General features: G+C 31.9%; 1 protein-coding gene across 4 annotated transcripts in view; it reads right to left on the reverse strand.

The window, feature by feature from the left end:
- CASK (peripheral plasma membrane protein CASK) overlaps positions 1 to 22,200 on the reverse strand; it is a 753,263-nt gene that overhangs the window by 58,508 nt on the left and 672,555 nt on the right. For all 4 annotated transcript variants that reach the window (XM_088272869.1, XM_088272867.1, XM_088272866.1 and 1 more), the window contains exon 11: positions 551 to 775. In XM_088272869.1, coding sequence (XP_088128995.1) covers positions 551 to 775 — 225 coding nt within the window. The remainder of the gene's footprint in view (positions 1 to 550; positions 776 to 22,200) is intronic.

Here is a 22,200-nt window from a genome sequence, read left to right on the forward strand (position 1 = left end):
AATCGACAATTTTCAGTTGTGCATGTTTTCGGAATGCCCAGAAAATGTACTAGATCCCAGCAAAAGCGGCATATTTTTAATTTAATATTTACCCGCTATAGGACAGAAAGTGTTGTTTTAACATTTTGAAGAAAAGGTATTGCTTAATTATTTTTTAAATAAACTAAATATTTTTTAAATCGAGAAAAAACATTCAGGTTTTACCTAAAAAGATCTGTTGCACAATAAAAAGTTCAATAAGTGGCTTGATATTTATTTTTAATACATTCTATTATATTTTTAAACTTTAAAAACGATCTCCTGAAAAAATTACGTTGTTGAAAGGAGTGAGCGATATATTATATGGACATCATTCCATAAATATTTTTTTCAGCCCATTCATTTTGGATCCCTGACTGGGTTCTAGTTTATACATGTCAGGCAGCAGGTTTACTTGGGTAAAGGCAATATATCGCAAGGACCTTACTCCAAACTCAGTTGTGTTTATCGGCTCCACGTGTATTTTATTATGTGCTCTATATCAAGTATATAGTAATAGTATATCACTGACCATGGGTTCGTCCGTGTTCTTCTGGAACTGCACGAGGCGCACGCGCGTGACGGTCTCCAGGTCGGGGGGCGCGGCGGGGTCCAGCCCGTCCTCGAGCGCGCCGCCCTCGGCGCCCCCGTTGGCCAGCGCGGACAGGTAGGGCGGGCCCGAGGGCGGCGGCGTCACCCGCAGCGCCTCCTCGCCGTACACCTCGTGCGCCACCACGTCGTGCGCCTGCAGGAGGGCCTGCGGAAGAGACATTTCCAAATTACAATCATTGAAAGCATTGCTAACTTTGTGGTAGATAAATGGTTACCGTTTCAACCACCGGTCCTGGATTTAATTTACAAGGGGGGGGGGGAAGAGTGTGTAGGAGGTGTCATTTGTTGCTGCAGACCAATCCACAGGATTGAGAGAAAAGAAGAATAACATTTCGAGTGTGTAAAAATACTTGTTCACAAATCTGGATTATCTTTAATTATAGGAGTTATTTACCAAACCATTTTTGACATCTCAACATAGATGAAGAAGAATGTGAGGCTGGGTATTTATGGGGCTTACGACCATTATAGGCGGCTTAAGTGATCACTTAACACACGTGTAATATTCACCTACTCTACCCATGATTGACAACACTACTTAAATTCCTGGAAATCTTTATATTATATATCTGATTCAATTTTGAAACGTTGTACAAGAAGCATAATTGGAGATAATCCAGATTTGTGAACAAGTATTTGGACACACTGAAAACGTTGTTAATGATAAAGTAATCAAAGTACCTCTTATAAGAAAAAGCTACACAGTCTTTCAAAATGAAACCGGATACTGATGTGTGCTTCACCGCTCAGAACACAAGTCCAGTATTTTCAGATAACAGATTCCCTGTCTTTGTATTGTATTTGCTAGCTCCCGCCTTCCCTATCCCATCCCTTACTCTAGCGAGGGTATTATTTTCCGCCCTGTCTTTATTTAAGTTCTCTTTTTCCCTCATCCCTTGTAAGACCAGCTCCCTTAACTTTCTCGTGTAAACCTTTTATCAAGTTCCCAACACTAACTATTGTAAATGTGGGTAAATGAGAGATATTGGTAAAGTGTTGATTTTATTGACTCGCATTTTATTTGTTGAAGGATGTCGGGAAAGTTCTTTCTTGTTTTTGTTATAGAAATGCTTAGGACCTTTTTATTAAGTACACGTGTTATTTTAAGTGGCTTTTACTTAATCATGTTAGTTAATGAATCTTTATTTAAGGTTTTACTTAATTTGTAACATTGCTGTAATTTAAACTCGTATTGAAATCTATTAATTTCTTAAATCAATTAACGCCTATATGTTTTTATATAAAATTATCATTTATTCATTTCCGATCCTTATTAAAAAAATCATGATTACATAATTTACATTAATAATTAAAATATATTTTATAGTCTGTTGAGAGGTATAAAAAGTATGTTAATTGAAAGGAAGTTGTATTTATGCTTCAATTACATTACTTCGTCGGAGGCATCTGTGGCTGAAATTTTTAAGCAGTTTTTAAACAGAAACCATCATGAAGTATAAAATTTAAAAAATCTTGATTCTGTAATGTAACTGGATTTTATGGGCATAGATACTCGTGTAGTCCGCCTCCGTAGTGTAATGGTTAGCGCGTTTAACTACCGTGCTGGAGGTCCCGGGTTCGATTCCCAGGGGTGGTTGTAAATGAATATGATTGATTTTACACTCTAATATTGATTTAATATTACCCTGGACTGGTCCCTTGAAGAGCAGGAGTGATCACCTTGACTTCATGTAAGTAAAAACGATGCAGTGCCCTAGCACCATTGGGTGTGGGTAAGGATTACTAGTAGAATAAATACTTAGATTTCTATTATACATTTTATCTATATTGATATATCAAAATATAAAAATAACTTCGAAGTGGAGAAAACCCAGATTTGTAAAAAAGCATTTGGACACACTCAAAATGTTGAGAAGAAAAATAATCTTATTAGAAATGAACATACTCGTATGAATATGGTATATGGTACACGCCTCACTACCCGGAAAACATGAAACTAATAAGTAATCAACATATTTATGCTGAATTATGACGAGATAAAACGGGGTAAGTCGCTGCCGAGTGAAACAAATGTGGAAGTAAAATAAAGAGTGTACAATTTACGATAGTCTGAGCTTAAATATTCCGGGAGGGTTTTATTTGCGGGCAGACCGCAGATCTTATTAGCATTGCATAATATCCAGGCGACTTAGGGTGGAGGGCTGATGTCTCTCTCATTGGCCGGGAGGGTCGGACGTTTCCACACCAAGTTAGTGATAAAAGTTGATGGGTTCCAGAAAGGTCCCCCCGGCTGACCAGAGAAAGTGCTGACTTGGAAATAGCAGGTAAATCAAGAGGCGATCCAAAATCCCCCCAGGATATTAGGCTAACTTTCACAATCACACGTATTGACTTCAGAAATGACGTATCAATTCCATTTTTTTGCGCAACTTTTATTCGAATATTTACCATTTTTTCTGACTTTTCTTTCACTTTATTTCTTATTCTTATATATCGTGGCCATTTTTGGTAGTCATGACATTTGTTTTTTTTTTTGTTTTATATGTACATACTTGTTTTATTTTTAAATGTTATAAACAAAAACTTTAAATCAGTTAAACCTTAGCAGCTGTGTTTTTAATTTGGAATCAGTTTGTGAAATACCTAAAACCTATTTTTTTTGTAATTACGTACAATATTTTTTGGGTATACTGGCAAAAAACCTTAACTCTAAAATCCCTGTTTGAATAATCCCTGTTATTTAAAGCTTTTAGTCTGAATAAGATACCCGCTTTAACTTCACAGTTTAATTTACTTAAAACCACATAACTATGACATTTTTAACTACTTAGTATATTTTGCCAGTTTATGGAACGTTGAAAACTTTATAATACTGCACCAATAAGAAAAAAATTGATATTTTCGAGTTAACGTTTTTTGCCAGTGCACCCACGATTTATTAGTGAATGCAAAAAAGTAAATAAAAAAACTGACTAGGATCTTGGTTAAAATAATAGAAGCATAAATTTCCATCGAAATTGTTAAATGGTTTTTGTTACCTCAATAAGAAAAACTTTATTATCTACCTTCCGAAACCACGCCAGAATTTTAATAACTCAGAAACCTTGTTAAAATATGAATATGTTTGACAGTTATTCACAAATACACGCGTAACTCCTTTCTGGATAATTCTACTTTTGATCCCACTCTAATCCTGTTCAACCCAAAATGGAATATCGTGTGTTTAAAAGCAAATCTCATTATTGGGAATATTTCGTGAGCCTGTTATAATTGGACCAGTAGATGGAAAAAGTCTTTACAAAAGAATAAGCGGATCCTTGACCCCTGTATTTTACCTCATACAAAGATTACAATCATCGAGTAGATTATCGGTACTCAGGACTGAAATGCTGAAACAAAGTTACGTTATTTTTAACAATGTCGGGTTGTACGCCCTGTAAATATCCAAACTTATATTTTATTCTTCTTCTTTCTTGAGATATCAATAAAAAAATCTTGAGTAAAATAACTCCTTAGTGGACAAAACATTGGGCACATTAAAAATATAATAATAAAATAATAAAACCCTTATCCGCACCCCAATGGTACATAGGGCACTGCGTAATATAAACGCAGTGTTATCTTGATCGTTTACACATGAAGGAAAGGTGATCAGCCCTCCGCTTCAGGTACCAGTCCAGGGTAATATTGAATAAATATGACAGTGAATAAATCACTTATATTTATTTTACCCTTCTTGGGAATCGAACCCGGGACCTCCAGAACGGTAGCCGAGCGTGCTGACCATTACACTGAGGAGGCGGACAAATATAAACTGAAGAAAAATGTAAGTTAAATGGAGAGTGTTATAATGTAAAATTGTCACTCGAATACTGCAATATACAGAAAACTAAGCATATGATGAGTTGACATTTCAAAGCAATGACTATATTACTGTATTTTTCTACACTTTTTATTTTATAAGCAAATAAAAATCATTTGAATCAAACACGCCAAATAAAAATTAAATTTCTCTTACAGTTTATCTATAATACATATAATATTCTTTATTGGAAAAATTTTAGATTTTTTTAAAGAGAAAAAAAGCTGTAAAAGAAGAATCAAATATTCAATAAGAAAAATTAGAAATTTATTTTTTATTAATAAATTTAATTTTATGAATACTGTATTTATGAATACAATTTTAAATCCAAAATATTGTTAACCTTACCAAAAGTTATTTATGATTACTTTGGTTGCTTATTTTAACAATGGGAAAATACGTATACACAGCATATTGCAAAATGGTTAATTCGTCAATTTATTATACAAGGAAACTGAAAAGGATACTTACCGACAGGTATCGTTATTGTTCAGTAATTCAACCCAAACTTGAAACAAAGCTCAGCCACCGCTTCGTGTTGGATATGAATTACGATAGATTTAACGAGAAAAACAAATGAAATATGTAGAAATTATAGGTAAAAAAAACTGCCCATACAACTTCGACAGTCGCGCTAATTGCAATAAAAAACGTTTCGTTCAACCCAAAAGGGCATTACTTTTCGGTCAGGAGTTTCGAAAACTGGGTTCGTGGACTGTGTTGTCAGTTAGAACGGCCATTAGCCGAGATTAATATTCAGTCGAACGCGGGAAATAAAGTAAAAAAGGCGGGAAATGTTTATTTATCAAGCGGGACATGTTATATTGCCACTTCTGACATCTGCAGACCCCAGGTGTAAACTTGTGGCCTTTCGGATATCCTACATTTTAGCGTGGAGTTTGAAAAAAGTTTAAAAATGTACAATCAATTCAAACGAAAATGAAGGTTATTGTAAACTCCTGTAATTGGAGATAATCCAGATTTTGTGAACTAGTATTTGGACATACTAAAACGTTGTGAAGAAAATGAAGGAATTTATGTACGTATGTTCTTTGAAGTGTTATTTGATTGAATATTTTTATAAATTCAAAAAATGTTTATTTTAATCATTAAATGAGTAAAATGTTGAGCACTATTTAAAAACCGAAAAACTTATTAAAAGAACATGTAGATTACTTTTCTTCATTGATTGAAAAACTGTGTTGGTTTTACTTTTTTGTTGGTGAAAAAACCGTGTTAGTTACATTTCTTTATTCATTTTAAAACCGTGCAGATTACACTTTTTTACTGAGTGAAAAATTGTGCAGATTACACATTTTTACTGATATTTTTTTGTAAGATTCAACAGTTGTATTCTATATACCACACAGAGAGAATGTCACATTTTAATTATATGAAAATGAAATAATTAAACCAATGCGAACAAATTCTTTTCCTTTATTTCCATATGTACATGTAATATTTAAATGATGGCGTGTTACAAATGTTGTTGAAACTGGTAGGCTTCGGAAATTCAGAAAAAAAAACAAGATCAAATAAGCAAACGGATAATGCTTTCAATCCCGCTTTTATATAAAGGATAATGTTATTATACCAACTTAAAGTTCCAAATACAAGAGTATATCTTAATACGAAATCTAGAGTACTACAACAAAGCGTGTGATTATGTGCCAACTATATAAAATAATGCCAAAACTAGTGAATTTTGTATTAACAAAAAGTTAACTTTTTATTTATTTTTTCTATCTAACCTATGCGTTGCAATAGCTCAGTCTGCTTAAGTAGAAAGCATACATTTCTTTTATGTTTATTTTAACAATGCTTGAGAAGCAATTAAAATAATAAAAATTGATGCAACGACAATACAATATAAAAATATTGAAAATATTAATTGACAGCAGGTAGTAACGAGCACGCAGTTTACCATGAGCAATATTTAGTATTGAGTGTGTTGCTGTTATGTTCAACAGATGGCGCTGCCAATGCGAAAAAAACTTTTTCCAATAAAACATATTTCCACCTGTCACAAGTAAAAGTATCAGTCACAGGTATATAAAAAAAACGCGCGTATTCGTTAACATACTAATACAGAGTTGTGTCGAAATTTTAAAACCAATCCCTGAATTCCTTTTTACTGAAGATATTTAGGATTCTAAACAAAAAAAAACTTTATTTTTATAGATTAGACAAATAAAATATGTAAAATGTTCCAATTACAAATAAGACCATATTGAACATAAAAAAATACTTTCCGTAATATTATACAATAAATTCAAAAGATAGGGCGAAAAAGAGAATAAAATCAAATTGAGGATTTTTTTGCTTCCGAATTTCTCACTCACAGTTTTAGAAAACTATGAGTAGCTAAGAAATTTTGGCAAACTTTCCTATTAAATATACCCTACTCATTTCAATAATGAACAATTTTGACCTCATTTTCCAAAGTATTAGTATTTTTATGATCATATTAGTATTCACGCGGCAGTGTTACCAAGTCTCTCTAGTGGCTCGGTAATGTACATATTTATTATCAAGAAAGCACTGGTAAGATAAAAACACGACAAAACTAATAATGTAGAAAATCTTTTAATACAAGTGCGCTAAGATATCATCACACAATAATGTATTCCATAACGAAAGCAGCTTCTGTGGTTGACTACGGTATGAGAAAGCAAAACACGTACACGTTTTTGCTTCACCTTATTTTTCTTCATATTCTTGTTATTTTAAATAAAGTTTTGGTAAAATATATTTTTTTCTGTTATCAACGAAATCTGTTATTGATTTATTTTTTGTCAATATTTTATTTTCAATACTATCAAAAGTGAAATCAATGTATCGCCATGGAAATTGTTTTTTTTTTTTAAAATTAAAAACTAAAAAAAATATTTATTCTGTGGATTATTAGAAATACATCGGTTTGACGTATAAGTTCATACAAAAAAATTAAAAATATATCCCATTTATCTTTTAGAATAATCAAAAATCTATTAAATTACGGCACTAAAGATTTATTATACCAAAAGCTATAGTAAAAGTTAACGATTTATTTTGCGATAATTTAGTAAGTAAAATCATGATTTTTCCATTTTTTCTATGCTTCTACTAATTAACGCCAGTTTGACAGCTGGCTTTTGATGAATTGCTATTTATTAACCCCTTTTTACTTGTAATTAACATTAGATGAAATAATATGGTTTCTACAGTAAAAAAAAGTATATAAACACAACCGATCCCTGTACTAGAATTGAAAAGACAATGAGATATTTATGGTACTCTATTAAGAAGTTGATGTTAAGAATATTGATTGATTAAGCATTAATTTCCTGGAATATAAGTGATTATTAAAAAATATTTGATTTTTTTGAGACCACTTTTGAGTTTATGTATGTAAACACGACTTATTTCAAGAACTACAAATGTTCTCATCAGTAAGTGAAAATACAAACTGAATTAAGTTTGCAAGAAAATCTGATGTTCTTAAAACTTGTCAGGTTTACATGGATAAACCTTAAAATGGTCTTATACAAGTATTGAATTTTAATATTTTAAGGGAAACGTTAAAAAAACTCTTTTTCGCTATGGCAATAATTAATAATTTAACAATTACACACAATAGATCCCATATTGATGGGTAATTGGTCGTTTATATAACATTATATAGTTTAATATATCGCTCACTCCTTTCAAGAATGTCATAAATCAAAAATTGTACATTTTCAGTTGTGCGTGTTTTCGGAATGTCCAGAAAATGTACTATATCCCAGCAAAAGCGTCATATTTTTAACTTAATATTTAACCGCTACAGAGCAGAAAGTGTTGTTTTTGCATTTTGAAGAAAAGGCATTGTTTAATTATTTTTTTCAAAAAACTAAATATTTTTCAAATGGAGAAAAAAACTTCAGATTTTACCTAAAAAGATCTGTTGCACAGTAAAAAGTTCAGTAAGTGGCTTGATATTTATTTTTAATACATTGTATCTTATTCTTAAACTTTAAAAACGTTCTCCTGAAAAATCAAGTATTTTGATTTATGACGTTCTTGAAAGGAGTGAGCGATATGTTATATGTACAAAATATACTCTACAGAAAGTAAAAACTAAATTTTGATAAAAGGTGTACGCTGTTTTCAGAAAAAGACACATGTTATTATTATGCTAAATGTGTGAAACAGTAACTTTGTTTTATACGGCTTTTTTTATCCTGTCCTGAGAGGACACGGCTAACCGCAAAATATGTTAAGCCATTTAGTATCCGTATTATTTATAAAAACAAAACACGGGTGCTAAGTAAAAAAACAAAATAAGTTAGATGTGTTTTTTAACTTAGGTAATAAAATACAATATTTTCAGAATTATTATCTACGGGAGTTACCATTATATCCATATATGAAGAAAAAAACACTAGTACTTATTTGATTGTAATTTATCGCAATTTACACAACACAGCTAGGTTATTTGGTAAAGTAATTCAGTTAAGATGCCGAACATTAAACATTATCTACACAAATAAAAAAAGGAAATATTAAACTCACTATCTAAGCATCAGTCCGTCTCCGTAGTGTAATGGTCAGCACGTTCGGCTACCGTTCTGAAGTTCACGAGTCTAATTTCTAGGGGGGACTAAATAAATAAAAGTGATTTTCTCACTCCAATTATAATTCAATATCACCCTGGACTGGTACCTAAAGCGGAGGGCTGATCACCTTTCCTTCATGTGTTAACGATCAAGATAACACTGCGTTTATATGATGTAGTGCCCTATGCACCGTTTGGATGAAAAGAGTTTGAAAAGATGAAGAGTAACAAAGAATCCACAGCTTCCCCGTAGGGGTAGGCAGAGAGGATGGAACGTCACAACAATTTGTCGTTGCAAACAATATTTGCCTCTTCCACATTCATGCTATTCCTCATAGATATTCGCCGATTATTACTTATGACAGGTCATAAACTTGGTAAATAGCTCTATATTCTCTTCATCTAAGTCAAAATATCAATTAAAATGAAATTTATAATTTAAAGAGAGTTTAAAAAGAACTTTTTTCAACTGTCCAACGAGATAGTAATAAATAAGCCTTTATATATATCACAAAGAGATATCATTCCGCTACAATAATAGTGAATATTTTCTTTTTCAGAAGAGATTACTTGAGGTTCGCTTCTAAGTAATAAAAGAAAATTCTTAATTACAATGGGCATCATAGCCATGTCCATTTCAGTCTAACAAAGGTCCGACAAAGCCGCGTCCGCGAAGAATCAAATAAATCGGCAGCAGAGGCCGCTCAATACTTATCTTTTGGCGGCAGAGAAAATTGTTTTTCCTTGAAATGTTTCCATCGTTTGTTTTTCCAGTCTGCTGACGATTTATAGCTGCCACTTGACCAGTTCCTACCGCATTGACTTACGATTTTTTCACCGCATTTTCCACGCAGATTGGCACAACGCACATTCCAATATCACGGCTTATTTAATCCGCATCAGAATCCCAAGGGCGCGCTCGGAAACAATAATAGTTAACTGACACTCTCCTTATCATTCATCGTTCATTTTGTAATGGACGATGAATGATAAGGAGAGTGACAATTATAAGCTAAAATAATAAAATGAAAAAGGATTTTTTCTAACCTTTCATTATATGTTATTATAATCCAGGATTTGGATTTCACATTTTATTTTTTATTTTTATTTATGATTTTTTTTTTACAAAATACATATTTAAATAATACAAAATAGTTCGTAAATATACAAAATATTTCAAATTTAACATTTCTATCTCCCTAATAAAGTAGATACAAGTGTTTAGAGAGGGAGTTCGATTTACAATTATTTTTTTTTAAAAACAAAGTAAATAAAAAAGTAAATAAAAAAATATATATTCCTTGGTATGGATTCTAGGTTGAGGTGAGTGTTATTTGTTTTTTAGATTTAGTTTTAAAGGTTTGATAATTTTTTTTAGATTTTTTAGTTTTCTTGAAGTTTATTAAAGTTTTTTTTTACCCACGTACGTATAATCATTTAACGCTGCTGTTGTTTTACATCTGTGCAAAATTAAATCATTAGAAAATCATACAAATGAAAGAGTTTCTGCTTAATAAAAAGCTTCTTTCATCTAACCAATATATTTATATCTTTTGTGAATTTCTAGTGCTTCAAGTACCATGTTTCAAATTTGAACCACATATATTTTATAGAAGTTCCAATAATTTGAGTAGTGTGGTTGTCAATAATGGGTAGAATTAGTGAATGGTACACGTGTGTAAAGCGATCACTTAAACTAGCCTATGATGGTCGTATACCCTGCAATTGTCCAGACTTATTCCATATTATTTTTCATCTACGAGTATGTTGAGATGTCAAAAAATAATATAAGGAGAGTGTTGTATAACCATACCACAAAGTTAACTACTACTACTACTACTACCATCACGCCGTTTCCCCGTAGGGGTAGGCAGAGAGGATGGAACGCTACACTCTTCTGTCCTGACATACACCCCTCGCCTCCTTCACATCCATACATCTAGTCATACATGCCCTCCGATTACGCAGACTTTTGACACAAAGTAAACAATGCTTGTAATATGAGGCCGTCAGCCCAAAAGTGGCATAACCCTCAATTTTTCATATCCTGACTTGCCTCCTATAAATTATTTAAAACGTGCTTAAATTTGAGATGAAAACTATAATATCTTTAATCTTTTTACTGGGTGTATTATTGGTTCCCTGACTGGGTTCTATTTTATATACATATGTCATCTGGTTAATTTGGGTATAGGCAATATATTGTAAAGACCTTACTCCAAATTAAGGATAGAGAAGCTTTGTTCAAACTGATCGCCAGCGTCCAAGGACCTGATACGATATTGGAAGAAGAAAAAGATTTTTAAGGATTTCTTATTTTGATCCAATTTGCCCAGCGATCATACAACCACCTTCATTCTTATTTATATATTATATATGTATTAAAATTGACGTCCTAAATTTGAAACACTCATGAGCGCAATATAAAAGTTCGTGCATATCGTATTGCGTGAGCTTTTTTTGAACAAGGTTCACACTTTATTGATAAAGTAAAGATGTTCGTTCGGGTCGTATTCTCAGAATTTCCATATTATGATGGAGGTGCTTTCTATCTATTTTCAATGTTTGTGTCAACAACGATTTGCTGAAAGGGTCTAACATTATTGAACCATTAGGCCGATATTGTTTTAAGGTATAATATCTTTACAGTTTTCAGTCAATGCACGCTCGTATCTTTCCTTGAAAATTGCCAGAATTAATTTATTGATCATTTAATGATGCGTCGAACTGATTAGTTAGCGTATTAGTGAAATGACATAATATTTAAATAAAAACATATTTTTTGTTAAAATAAATATGTTTCCAAATACCTCAATAGATAATGTTGCTGATCAGGTTGTGTAAGTAATGATTTAGCGCTACTTAATTAAGTAGGATAATATGTTGTAGATAATTTTTGACATAATAACCCAAGAGGAGATAATCGGGTGGCTGATATTAAGCTTAAGTTACATACATTCGTGGAAACAGTAATATGTTCTATATTATCCTTCAATTCACAGGTTGATTTCGATTAAATAGAGACAAGGTTTAATTTTGAATATAGGTTTCACAAATAAATACAAATATTGTGACCAAAAGTCCCGGATTATAAGCGAACATCCTAATTTCAGTTGTTCATCCTGTATTTGGACTTGAAACCATTTAAACATGTTTGTGTTTGCAGGAGCGTTGTTCCTAATAACTTATGTTTGGACGACAAAATATCAAAATCCTAGTTTTAAGATAAATACTTGGCGTTTTTAGATCGCTCACTCTCGCACGTTCTGAATTTTATATCCATGTTCATTGATAAACCTGGTAACCCTAGGTGTAAACAAACATAATGCATAAACTTTGCGCAGACTTCTTTAATTCATTGAGGTAAAAATACTATATCAGCAGTATCTATAATATAAGCTTCTTCAAAACTTATTTGTTTCATCAAAACTCTAAAAAAAAATTATGAATTTACTGGAAATGTTGATTAATTCGACATTATGCTGAATCAGACAAATGAATATGGCCTTTAGAAATTAAAAGGTTCAACACTTCTGGTCTAAAGTAAGGATATAATATAATAATGTTACAAGTGACTGCCATACTCACACTATAGGATAAAAAAAGAAAAAATGGTAAATTAAATTATAGTAAGTGAACTGTGGGATAAATATAATTATAAAAGCTCGAAGGCAGAATCTTGAATCTAATTGATAGTCTTTTTAACGTAACAGTGTTAGTGATACGAGAAAAGAGTCGGGATGGAACGCACTTAAAATGTTGAACATATTCTAGGCAAATTCCAGATTCGCTGGGAATTGCTGGAAACATGTCGGATTGTAAGTCACTAATCTTCTTTACTCACAAGAACGGTTAGCTACATGTGTACTAATTAGTTTAACGATACAAAGGGATCGTATATCATATTATATCCACTTTTGTTCCAGAGATTATGCATGTGACAATGAACACGTTCTTAAATACACAATATGCCGGATAAGTGACAACTTCCTGATTATATTAACCGGTTTGTGCAGGACGAACAGTTAATAATATTCTAAAACCATCATTTTCGGAAACATTACATAGTTATTGTGAAGCGCCATCTATTAGTTCGGGAAAATAAAGTTCCCAATTACTTAACAAAAATAATATTATTTTTTGACATCTTATCAAAGATGAAGAAGAATATGGAAGTCTGGGCATTTACGGGGCTGACGACCGTCATGGGCTGGTTTAAGTGATCACTTTACACACGTGTAACATTCACCAATTCTACCACACTACTCAAATTCTGTCTAAATAAATTGTCTGGTCAAATTATAAGCTTAAATAATAAAAATGAAAATCGTATTTTCTGGCGTTTCTCATGTGTGTGATTATAATCCAGGATTCGGACCTCACATACTAATTTAAGAGTTTCTGCTTAGTAAAAACCTTCTTTACATCTCACCAATAGATGCCTCTAGTGAAGTTCTAGTGATTCAAAAACAAGGTTTCTAAATTGGTTCATATATACAGAACTTCCAAGAATTTGAGTAGTGTGGTTGTCAATAATGGGTAGAATTGGTGAATGTTATACGTGTGTAAAGTGATCACTTAAACCAGCCTATGACGGTCGTCAGCCCCATAAATGCCCAGACTTCCATATTATTCTTCATCTTTGATGAGATGTCAAAAAATAATATGGAAATAACTCCATAATATGGAAGTAACCATTTTATTAATTGGTATTGTAATTTAATACCGGTTCTATAAGAAATGTATTTACAAAACGGTGCCCATAACTATATAAAGACGTTTATTTTAAACGATGTAGGTATTTAGAAACCGGTTGTCAATCTTTATTGTAAGGAAGTTAGTGGAGGGAAAAAAAAACAAACTTCTTCACTCAGCAACGAATTTGCAATCGACTCAAAGTTAGTCGATGTTGTATCTTATATAGAAAAGTGAAGTTTAACTAAGTAATGTTCTTCTTTTTAAACGACTCAAGAATTTCAAAAGTAAAATAAAATGTTGTTTTTCTGACTAGGTTTAATCAACTGATATTTACTATCCATACAAACACACATAAACACACACACACACCGACACACACACACACACACACACACACACACACACACACACTCACACACACACACACACACACACACACACACACACACACACACACACACACATACACACAAACATAATTAACACATTTTATATAAAACAAAGATATATTATTAGATTAAAACCAATATTTTTAGCTTTTCCACTTTATTTTTATTTGACCAGCGACCGGGTTTCGTCGTTATCGACATCATCAGACTGGTGATGTCAGTAACGACGAAACCCGGTCGCTGGTCAAATAAAAATAAAGTGGAAAAGCTAAAAATATTGGTTTTAATCTAATAATATATTAAAATGCAATTCCATCACGAAGTGTCAGTGGATAATATAAATCTAATAAAACAAAGAGTTTGAAAAATATTGAACATTTTCTATGATAAACAATAATTAATGATAAAGTTTACTCAGCATTGTATATTTAAATAGTTTTATTGGTTTAAAATAATACTATTTCTTTTCAAAATTTGAGAGCCATTGCTTTAGATCTAAGTTGGCTGCCAAGTACAAATAAATTTTGGTATAAATCAACTACTATGTATATTCTTCACTTCTTTCTTGATCCCATATACTTTACTTTCCGTTATCTGTCATGTTGATTTGGCCAATTTGTTTGATAGATTTATGCTACTCGTGTTTTATAAGCTCGGCTCTGTCTCTCTGTACACTAACTACTGTCAAGTTTTAAAATAATAAATACAAATATCTAACTACTGTCAAGTTTTGAAATAATATATACAAACAGCTTTAAATAAATCATATTTTTTTGTTGTCAGGGTTTTCTTAAAAAAATCAACAAAGAATACCAATATTTTTTTGTATTTCATTGATTTTGCATTAGGTTTGGAATACCATGATGATTTAAATTAAAAAATGAAACACTCGACAACGACGCTTTTGAATTTATTAATGTAAACGTGACTAGTTTCGAAAACTACAGATGTTCTCATAAAAAGACGAATATACAAACTTAATTTTATTTTGAACATTGTTTTATTTTTACATTTACACCCGTGACCGGAGTTTTTACCTGTGTCAAATAAAAAGGTTTTTTTTTTTACTACTTTTGCAGCGCCATCTGTTGAAAGTGAAAGCAACACACACTTAACAATGCTGTTACTTAGCATTTTCAATGTTTTCGATTGCATTGTTATTTCATAGATATTTCCATATTTTTATTTAGTGAAATTAAACAAACTCAAAATGCGTGCGTTCTATTTTATTTCTTTGACATTTAATCTGACTGAGCCCTAGCAATGTGTGGCTAGTATATATCAAGTGGTAAATAACAATTAAATATTTTACCTTAGAACGGAACTACTTGAACTTTGATGTGTTACATCAAATACATGAACCCAGTACAAAAAAAAATATTTAGATTGTGGTATCGATCGACATATCGTGACAATAAGTATCACCTGTCAGGGAAACAATGAATCATGTCGATACGTTCGTTATTGTAGACCAAATACAGATTAAAATATTTTTTGTACTGGGCTCAAGTAACATATCAAAGTGTTCCAATACTCACTTAATCCATGAACACACTTTATGTATGATCTCACTCAATAAGCGTTATGAGATTTATGTTATATGTAGCAATTTCAAAAATTTAAGTAGTGTGGTTGTCAATCATAGGAAGAATGGTAAACGTTACACTTGTGTAAAGTGATCACCTTGCCTTCACGTAAACAACGATCAATATAACTCTGCGTTAAAACGATGCAGTGCCCTATGCACTGTTAGGTGCGGATATGGGTTAGAAGAAGAAAATGATCACTTAACCAGCCTGTAAAAAGCCTACCTTATATATTCTTCTTCATCTATGTTGAGATGTCAGAATAAAGTTATTGAAGATAAGTCTAATAAATTTTGACGCGGAAATTATGTTTTGTAATGCACATATCGTAGTCATACAGGAGAAAGTGCATTTTTTTACAAAAACGTGATCATTGACTATTTGATATCTTACTAGCTTAATATTGCCCTGAAAAAAATCCCAAAGGATTTAAAACTTGGATGTATAATATATTGACTTGTTGAAAATGACTAACTGCATTGACGTTTATTTTCTTGGCAAGCAAAAGTGACTTAAATGGCCCTCCTGAACATTCCACGTTTTGTTAGTTGGTCACTTTCTCCTGTACGACTATGATATGTATGTGAAACATAATTACAATTTAAGAATTGTTCATTTAGTATGCTCGAGGTTTATATGATATGGTTGAAAAACCTTTGTACATATATCCATTTTTGCCTGACTTCATGGCGGGTTAGTGCCAAAAGGCGTTACGGATCCTTCATCAGGGTTTTAGAATGATAAAAGGATATCGTACCATAAGCAAGGATTAAACCCTAAAGGTTGGATGTGCGCAAAGTATTTTCGGTATTTATTTCAAATTACGGGATATTGTTTTGGGATAAAACCCCTTTAATATTCCCTCACCGAACATTACATTACATTATTTACTGTAGGGTCTGAAGACTTGTGTCTGAAGAGCTTGTGTCACGCAAGTAAAAGGTATTAATTTAATTTCAGAAATAAAAAAATATCACAACATTTTCAGTGTGCTAGAATATATGTTCGTAAATTCATTTTTTTTTTACTTAAGAGTTGTTAATATCAAGATTTTCACTTGAACCAGCCTATGACAGGTCGTAAGCTCTGTAAATATCTAGATTTTCGTATTTATCGTTTTCTAAATGTGTTTGCTTTAAAATGAATAGTCCACAAAGTCTCTATTGCTAGAGGCTTGTCTGCAGGTAGGACAGTAAGGATAGGGAAGGTAAATGTGAAAAAAAATAAACACACCCAGACCAATTAAACAAAAACCTTTCTTGAATTTATTTTGCCATTGGGGGAATCGAACCCGCGATACCAGTTTTGAAGTCGAGCATCTACCCGCAAGTAAAAATTTATTTACAGTAATTCACTGAATATTTACTTTTTTATTACTTCTGTATATAACTTCATATGCTAGATGTTTTCAACAATCCGTTTAATATTTTACTTTTCTTAAAAATGATGATTTGTGTTCGTTGTATGGTACAATGTTTTTTGTTGTTGTTTTTGTTTTGCGCATATAATTACAATAATTTTTTTTAATTGGACTTCTTGTTTTAAAAAAAAAATGGGGTGCAAATACTTACTATAATAATATACTTATGTTTAAAAAATCATAATTCCTTTGGTGGGATTTCAAAAATAAGGAAGATCGAAAGGTGTATACCGTTGCATATCAGCTATTCTGCAATGCAAGGATAAATGACATTGTATGTACGCAAACCAGAGAAATGTTCTACGAATGCAATATGTGAAATGCATACGCGAGAAGTGCACTTTTGATATGTTAATACGTAAAATGGATGCTATTCGTGTCTACCAAAGAGAATGTGGAAATTGAAAACTTCTAAAAACTGTAGAGCAAAAGAAATTGGATAAACGATATTTATTTTCCAATAAATATTTGCACTTTTTAAAATTCTTCGTATAAAGATATTTATGTTACCAGAAAGTACTTAAAAATAAAGAGCAACTAATAAAAAAACAAATCAGACACTAAAGAATTTACGAAACATGTTTTTTGTTGGTATTGTCAAGAACATGTAGTAAAATTCTTGTAAATCGCTCAAATATTTTGACAATCTGGCTTCTATCTGCACCAAAGTATATGAAAGGCACTCCCTCGATTATATATAAGTATTTACAAAATATTCTACATGAACCCAGTAAGGAGTAAAAAATATCATAAAAAATGTAAACAAATGTAAATAAATAATTACAAAAAGCTAAATCACGCATTAAAAAATACACACAATACTCGTATACGCTTAATTATGAGTCTGCTTTTAAACCTGTTAATAATTCTAATGTAATTAGTTTAAAAATATTTGTAAAAAATGATGACGTTACGACGTTTAAAATACATGCTATGTGTTTGACATTAAAACAGTAAATATTCATAACGTCATCACGTTTACTCATCAGTAGACTTATAAAAATACATAACTCATCAGTTACTCATCGGAAGACTTATAAAAATACATATAATAACTGATTACGTTCGTGTAATCAGTTATTATATGTATTTAAAGCCAAACGCATACGTACAGTTATGTGTTTGGCTTTAAAACAGTCAATATTCCTAACGTGAAAGACTTTAAAAAATGTAATAAATGATTATTTTTTGACATCTCATCAAAGATGAAGGAGAATATGGAAGTCTGGGCATTTACAGGGCTGACGACCAACATAGGCTGGTTTAAGTAATCACTTTACACACGTGTAACATTCACCAATTCTACCCATTATTGACAACCACACTACTCAAATTCTTGGAAGTTCTGTATATATGAACCAATTTAGAAATCTTGTTCTTGAATCACTAGAACTTCACTAGAGACATCTATTGGTGGGTGTAAAGAAGCTTTTTACTAAGCAGAAACTCTTATATTAGTATGTGAGGTCCGAATCCTGGATTATAATCACACACATGAGAAACGCCAAAAAATACCATTTTCATTTTTATTATTTAAGCTTATAATTTGACCAGACAATTTATTTACTACATTTTGAGCGTGTCCAAACACATGTTTACAAAATCTGGATAATTACTAATTGTAATTGGAGATAATCCAGATTTTGTAAACAAGTATTTGGACACACTCAAAATGTTGTTAATAAATGATTCGTTACGTCAGTTAAAATGTATTCTTAGTTATGTCTTTGATTTTGCAACAGTCGATATTCCTGACGTGATTAGTTGACTTATAAAAATATATGTAATAAATGATTGCGTTACGACAATTATAATACATGCTTAGAGATGTTTGACTTTGAAATAACATATATTATTTACGTGATTTGTAGACTTATAAAAAATATACGTAATAAATGATGGACACATGTTACCATGAAAATATTAAAGAAGATTCTCTTATCTACCGCACAACAGTGAATTTACCACACGTATGTACGAGTATACATCGATAAACATGCATCGGTGATATACTCGAACGTTAGACGAGTGTTCCCACTTCAGTGAGTATATTTACTTGATATATTTTCATATATCTAGTATGCGGAGCATTCTCCGTCACGAGCAAACAATGGAGAGCCCCATTTGTCACTAGAATTTCCAAAAAAAAACTTTGAAGAAAAGCCAAATACCCACTGGGAACGCTAAAAGAACGGAGATAAAATTTTGCAAGTGGTATTAAAGGTAGTGAACAATTTATTGCCTACATTGTGTCTAAGTGAACAGTCATTTATAAAAACGTTTTCAATTTTTTTCTTCTATTTCATGCTCTCCTACGGCACCAAATTTGTCAGCGAAGCCTTTCATTATCTTATATGTAGCTCGTAGCCTTTCTCCGCGAAGGGAAGAGGGGCTGTTTCTTTATTTATCGTAATATCCAAAGTTGTTTATTACACCAGCAAGGTGCCTTACAAGAAAAGCTGTCGAGTTGAAACAAAACAAAAACATTCGTACTGTAAAACCGCCACTGTCCATCTATCAAAAGCTTTTTTTGAATACATACGTTTTACTTATTTACGAATAAGGGTAGTATTTTAAATGTCAAGTACAATAGGTTAAATTTAATGCTGATAAAAAACATGATAAATTAACTGCTATCCCTCATAGTAAAAACTTGGTGTTAATTCATTGATGTCCGCCTCCGTGGTGTAGTGGTTATTATATTTAGCTACCGTGCTGAAGGTCCCGGCTTCGATTCCCAGGGGGAGGCGAAAATAAATATAAGTGATTTTACACTCTCATATTTGTTTAATATTACCCTGGATTAGTCCCTGAAGTGCAGGAGTGATTACCTTGCCTTCATGTAAGCAACGATCAAGATAACATTGCACCAATAGAAGTAAATACTTAAAACATAGAACCACAAGATTCAAAATACAGAAACACATAAAAAACATACACATATCGTATAGTCAAAATAACTTTGATTATTATGTAATGATGTTTTACAAGTTGCTTCCACTATCCATAAAGTCATTAATAAAACATCTTGACATAAAAAAGCTATTTGTAAATGGATAATGAAGGTAGGTAGATCTAAAATATATATCGCATCATTCAGCAATGTCGTTATTTATTATTATTATTATTATAATTTTTTTTTTCATAATACATATTTAAATAATACAAAATAGTTGGTAAATATGCAGTACATTTCAAATATAACGTTTCTACCTCTTTAATAAAGTAGATTGTTGTGTTTAGAGAGGGAGTTCATTTTACAATTATTATAAATTATTTTTTTTAAACAAAGTAAATTATAATTGAAATTATAAATAAACAAAATAAATTAAAAAAAAAAACATATTCTTTGGTATGGAGTCTAGGTAGGGATTGATTACATATCGTAAACATTAAGACCAAGGAAAGCTTGGCATGATCAAGTATTTCAAATACTTGGTAGTGGTCAGTTCAGGAGTCGGCAGGAATAATCGGCGGAAAGTATGAGGATATACATGAACGTGGATGACAGATTGAAGTGGTGTTCTTTCTCTCTGTCGACCCCTGCGGAGATGGTAAGTTAGTTAGTTTGTTTATAAGGGTTTATTTACTGTATTCGGAATTTTGAGATAATGTATTTAAACAGTATCTCATTTAACGGGAGTAAACATCGAAAATATTGTGATGAAACTCTCTGAAGACTTGTTTTCTAAGGGTTGAGTTGGCGAAATAAACCTTAGTTGGCAATGTATACAATAAATCTTCATTTTGTACACTACCAACATTATTGATATACTATTACGTACAGGGTGGCACAAAATTAATCACTATATCGGAAGATGGAATGGAATGGAAAAGGAATGTGTATTTGATTACGCATTTTTATCGATTGTTGCGCGGTATGATCGATAATCCTGAAATTATCATGAGCATTGGTCTGTATGTTCCCGATAGTTACCTAAGACAGCGTCGGCATAGATTGTTTCACATTCCTATACACAGGACCAACCTGCCGATGGGTATGCCTGTAGGAAGAGCTACCGCTATGTTGAACAATATCACATTGGATATTGATCTGTTCCATGTGTCCGAAGGAGTTTTCCGAAGCGAGATTCTTCTACACATTTAACAAGAGTCTTCTTGAGTAATTTTTAATTTGTTTTTTTAATGTATACGCCTTAAATGTTTGTTTGTAATGTATATATTAATTATTGAATAAATTGAATTGAAATTGAATTGAATTGAAATTGAATTGAAGATGTTATAATTTTTGCAGATGGCATCGTACGTCAATCATATTTGACATTTCGCTCATTTGGTGCAACCATGGCGTAATTACACTTTTAGAAATATTACAGGAGATGCCATTCAAATGTTGTAACAACAGAAATGGCATAATTTTACTCAATTCTACAATGAAACTCGCGCCATCTCGCGGCATTTCACCACAAAATCAATTCAGTTGATGTTTCTCCGAATGTAAATTGTCTTCTCACTCGTTTAAAAGAAATGTAATTACGTAATTGTTGCACCAAATGAGCGATTTTCTAGAACTAGACAGCTGCAGTATACAAACGGATTCAGGGTGGAGCAAAATTAATCAAACAATATATTAATAACTTTTTTACTAAATAAAAATTTAGTGATGGAAATCATTCTTAGACTTGTTTTTTAAAGTGAAAAAGATGATATCTGTCAAGTAACTGCCGCCAGTGTCGAAACACATTTGTGCCCGTTTTATCATTTTATTTGTATACTACAGCTGTCAAGTTCACAAATATCAAATATGATGGACGTACAACACCATTTGAAAAAATTATAATATCTTCTAACATGGTGATTAATTTTATATTACCACCCTATACTTTGTTGGGTTAGGTCTAAGTAAATCACCGATGTAAGCTAATACGCCGTCGATATCCTTAATAAGCCAAATGTACACAATGTACTTTATATCCGGTATTATAATATGACGGCTTTATTAAAACATGACATAATACAGGAGGCGGTTAGTCACAAAGTCAATAGAGCAAGGTCCAAAGTTTCGGGATTCCCAAAGTTGTTTCAGGCGAGACTAATGGAGGATTACCCTTAATACA

This window comes from Brachycentrus maculatus, unplaced genomic scaffold (genome assembly GCF_059751285.1).
Source record: "Brachycentrus maculatus isolate JH-2025_06_01 unplaced genomic scaffold, ASM5975128v1 h1tg000529l, whole genome shotgun sequence".
Classification (NCBI taxonomy): Eukaryota; Metazoa; Arthropoda; class Insecta; order Trichoptera; family Brachycentridae; genus Brachycentrus; species Brachycentrus maculatus.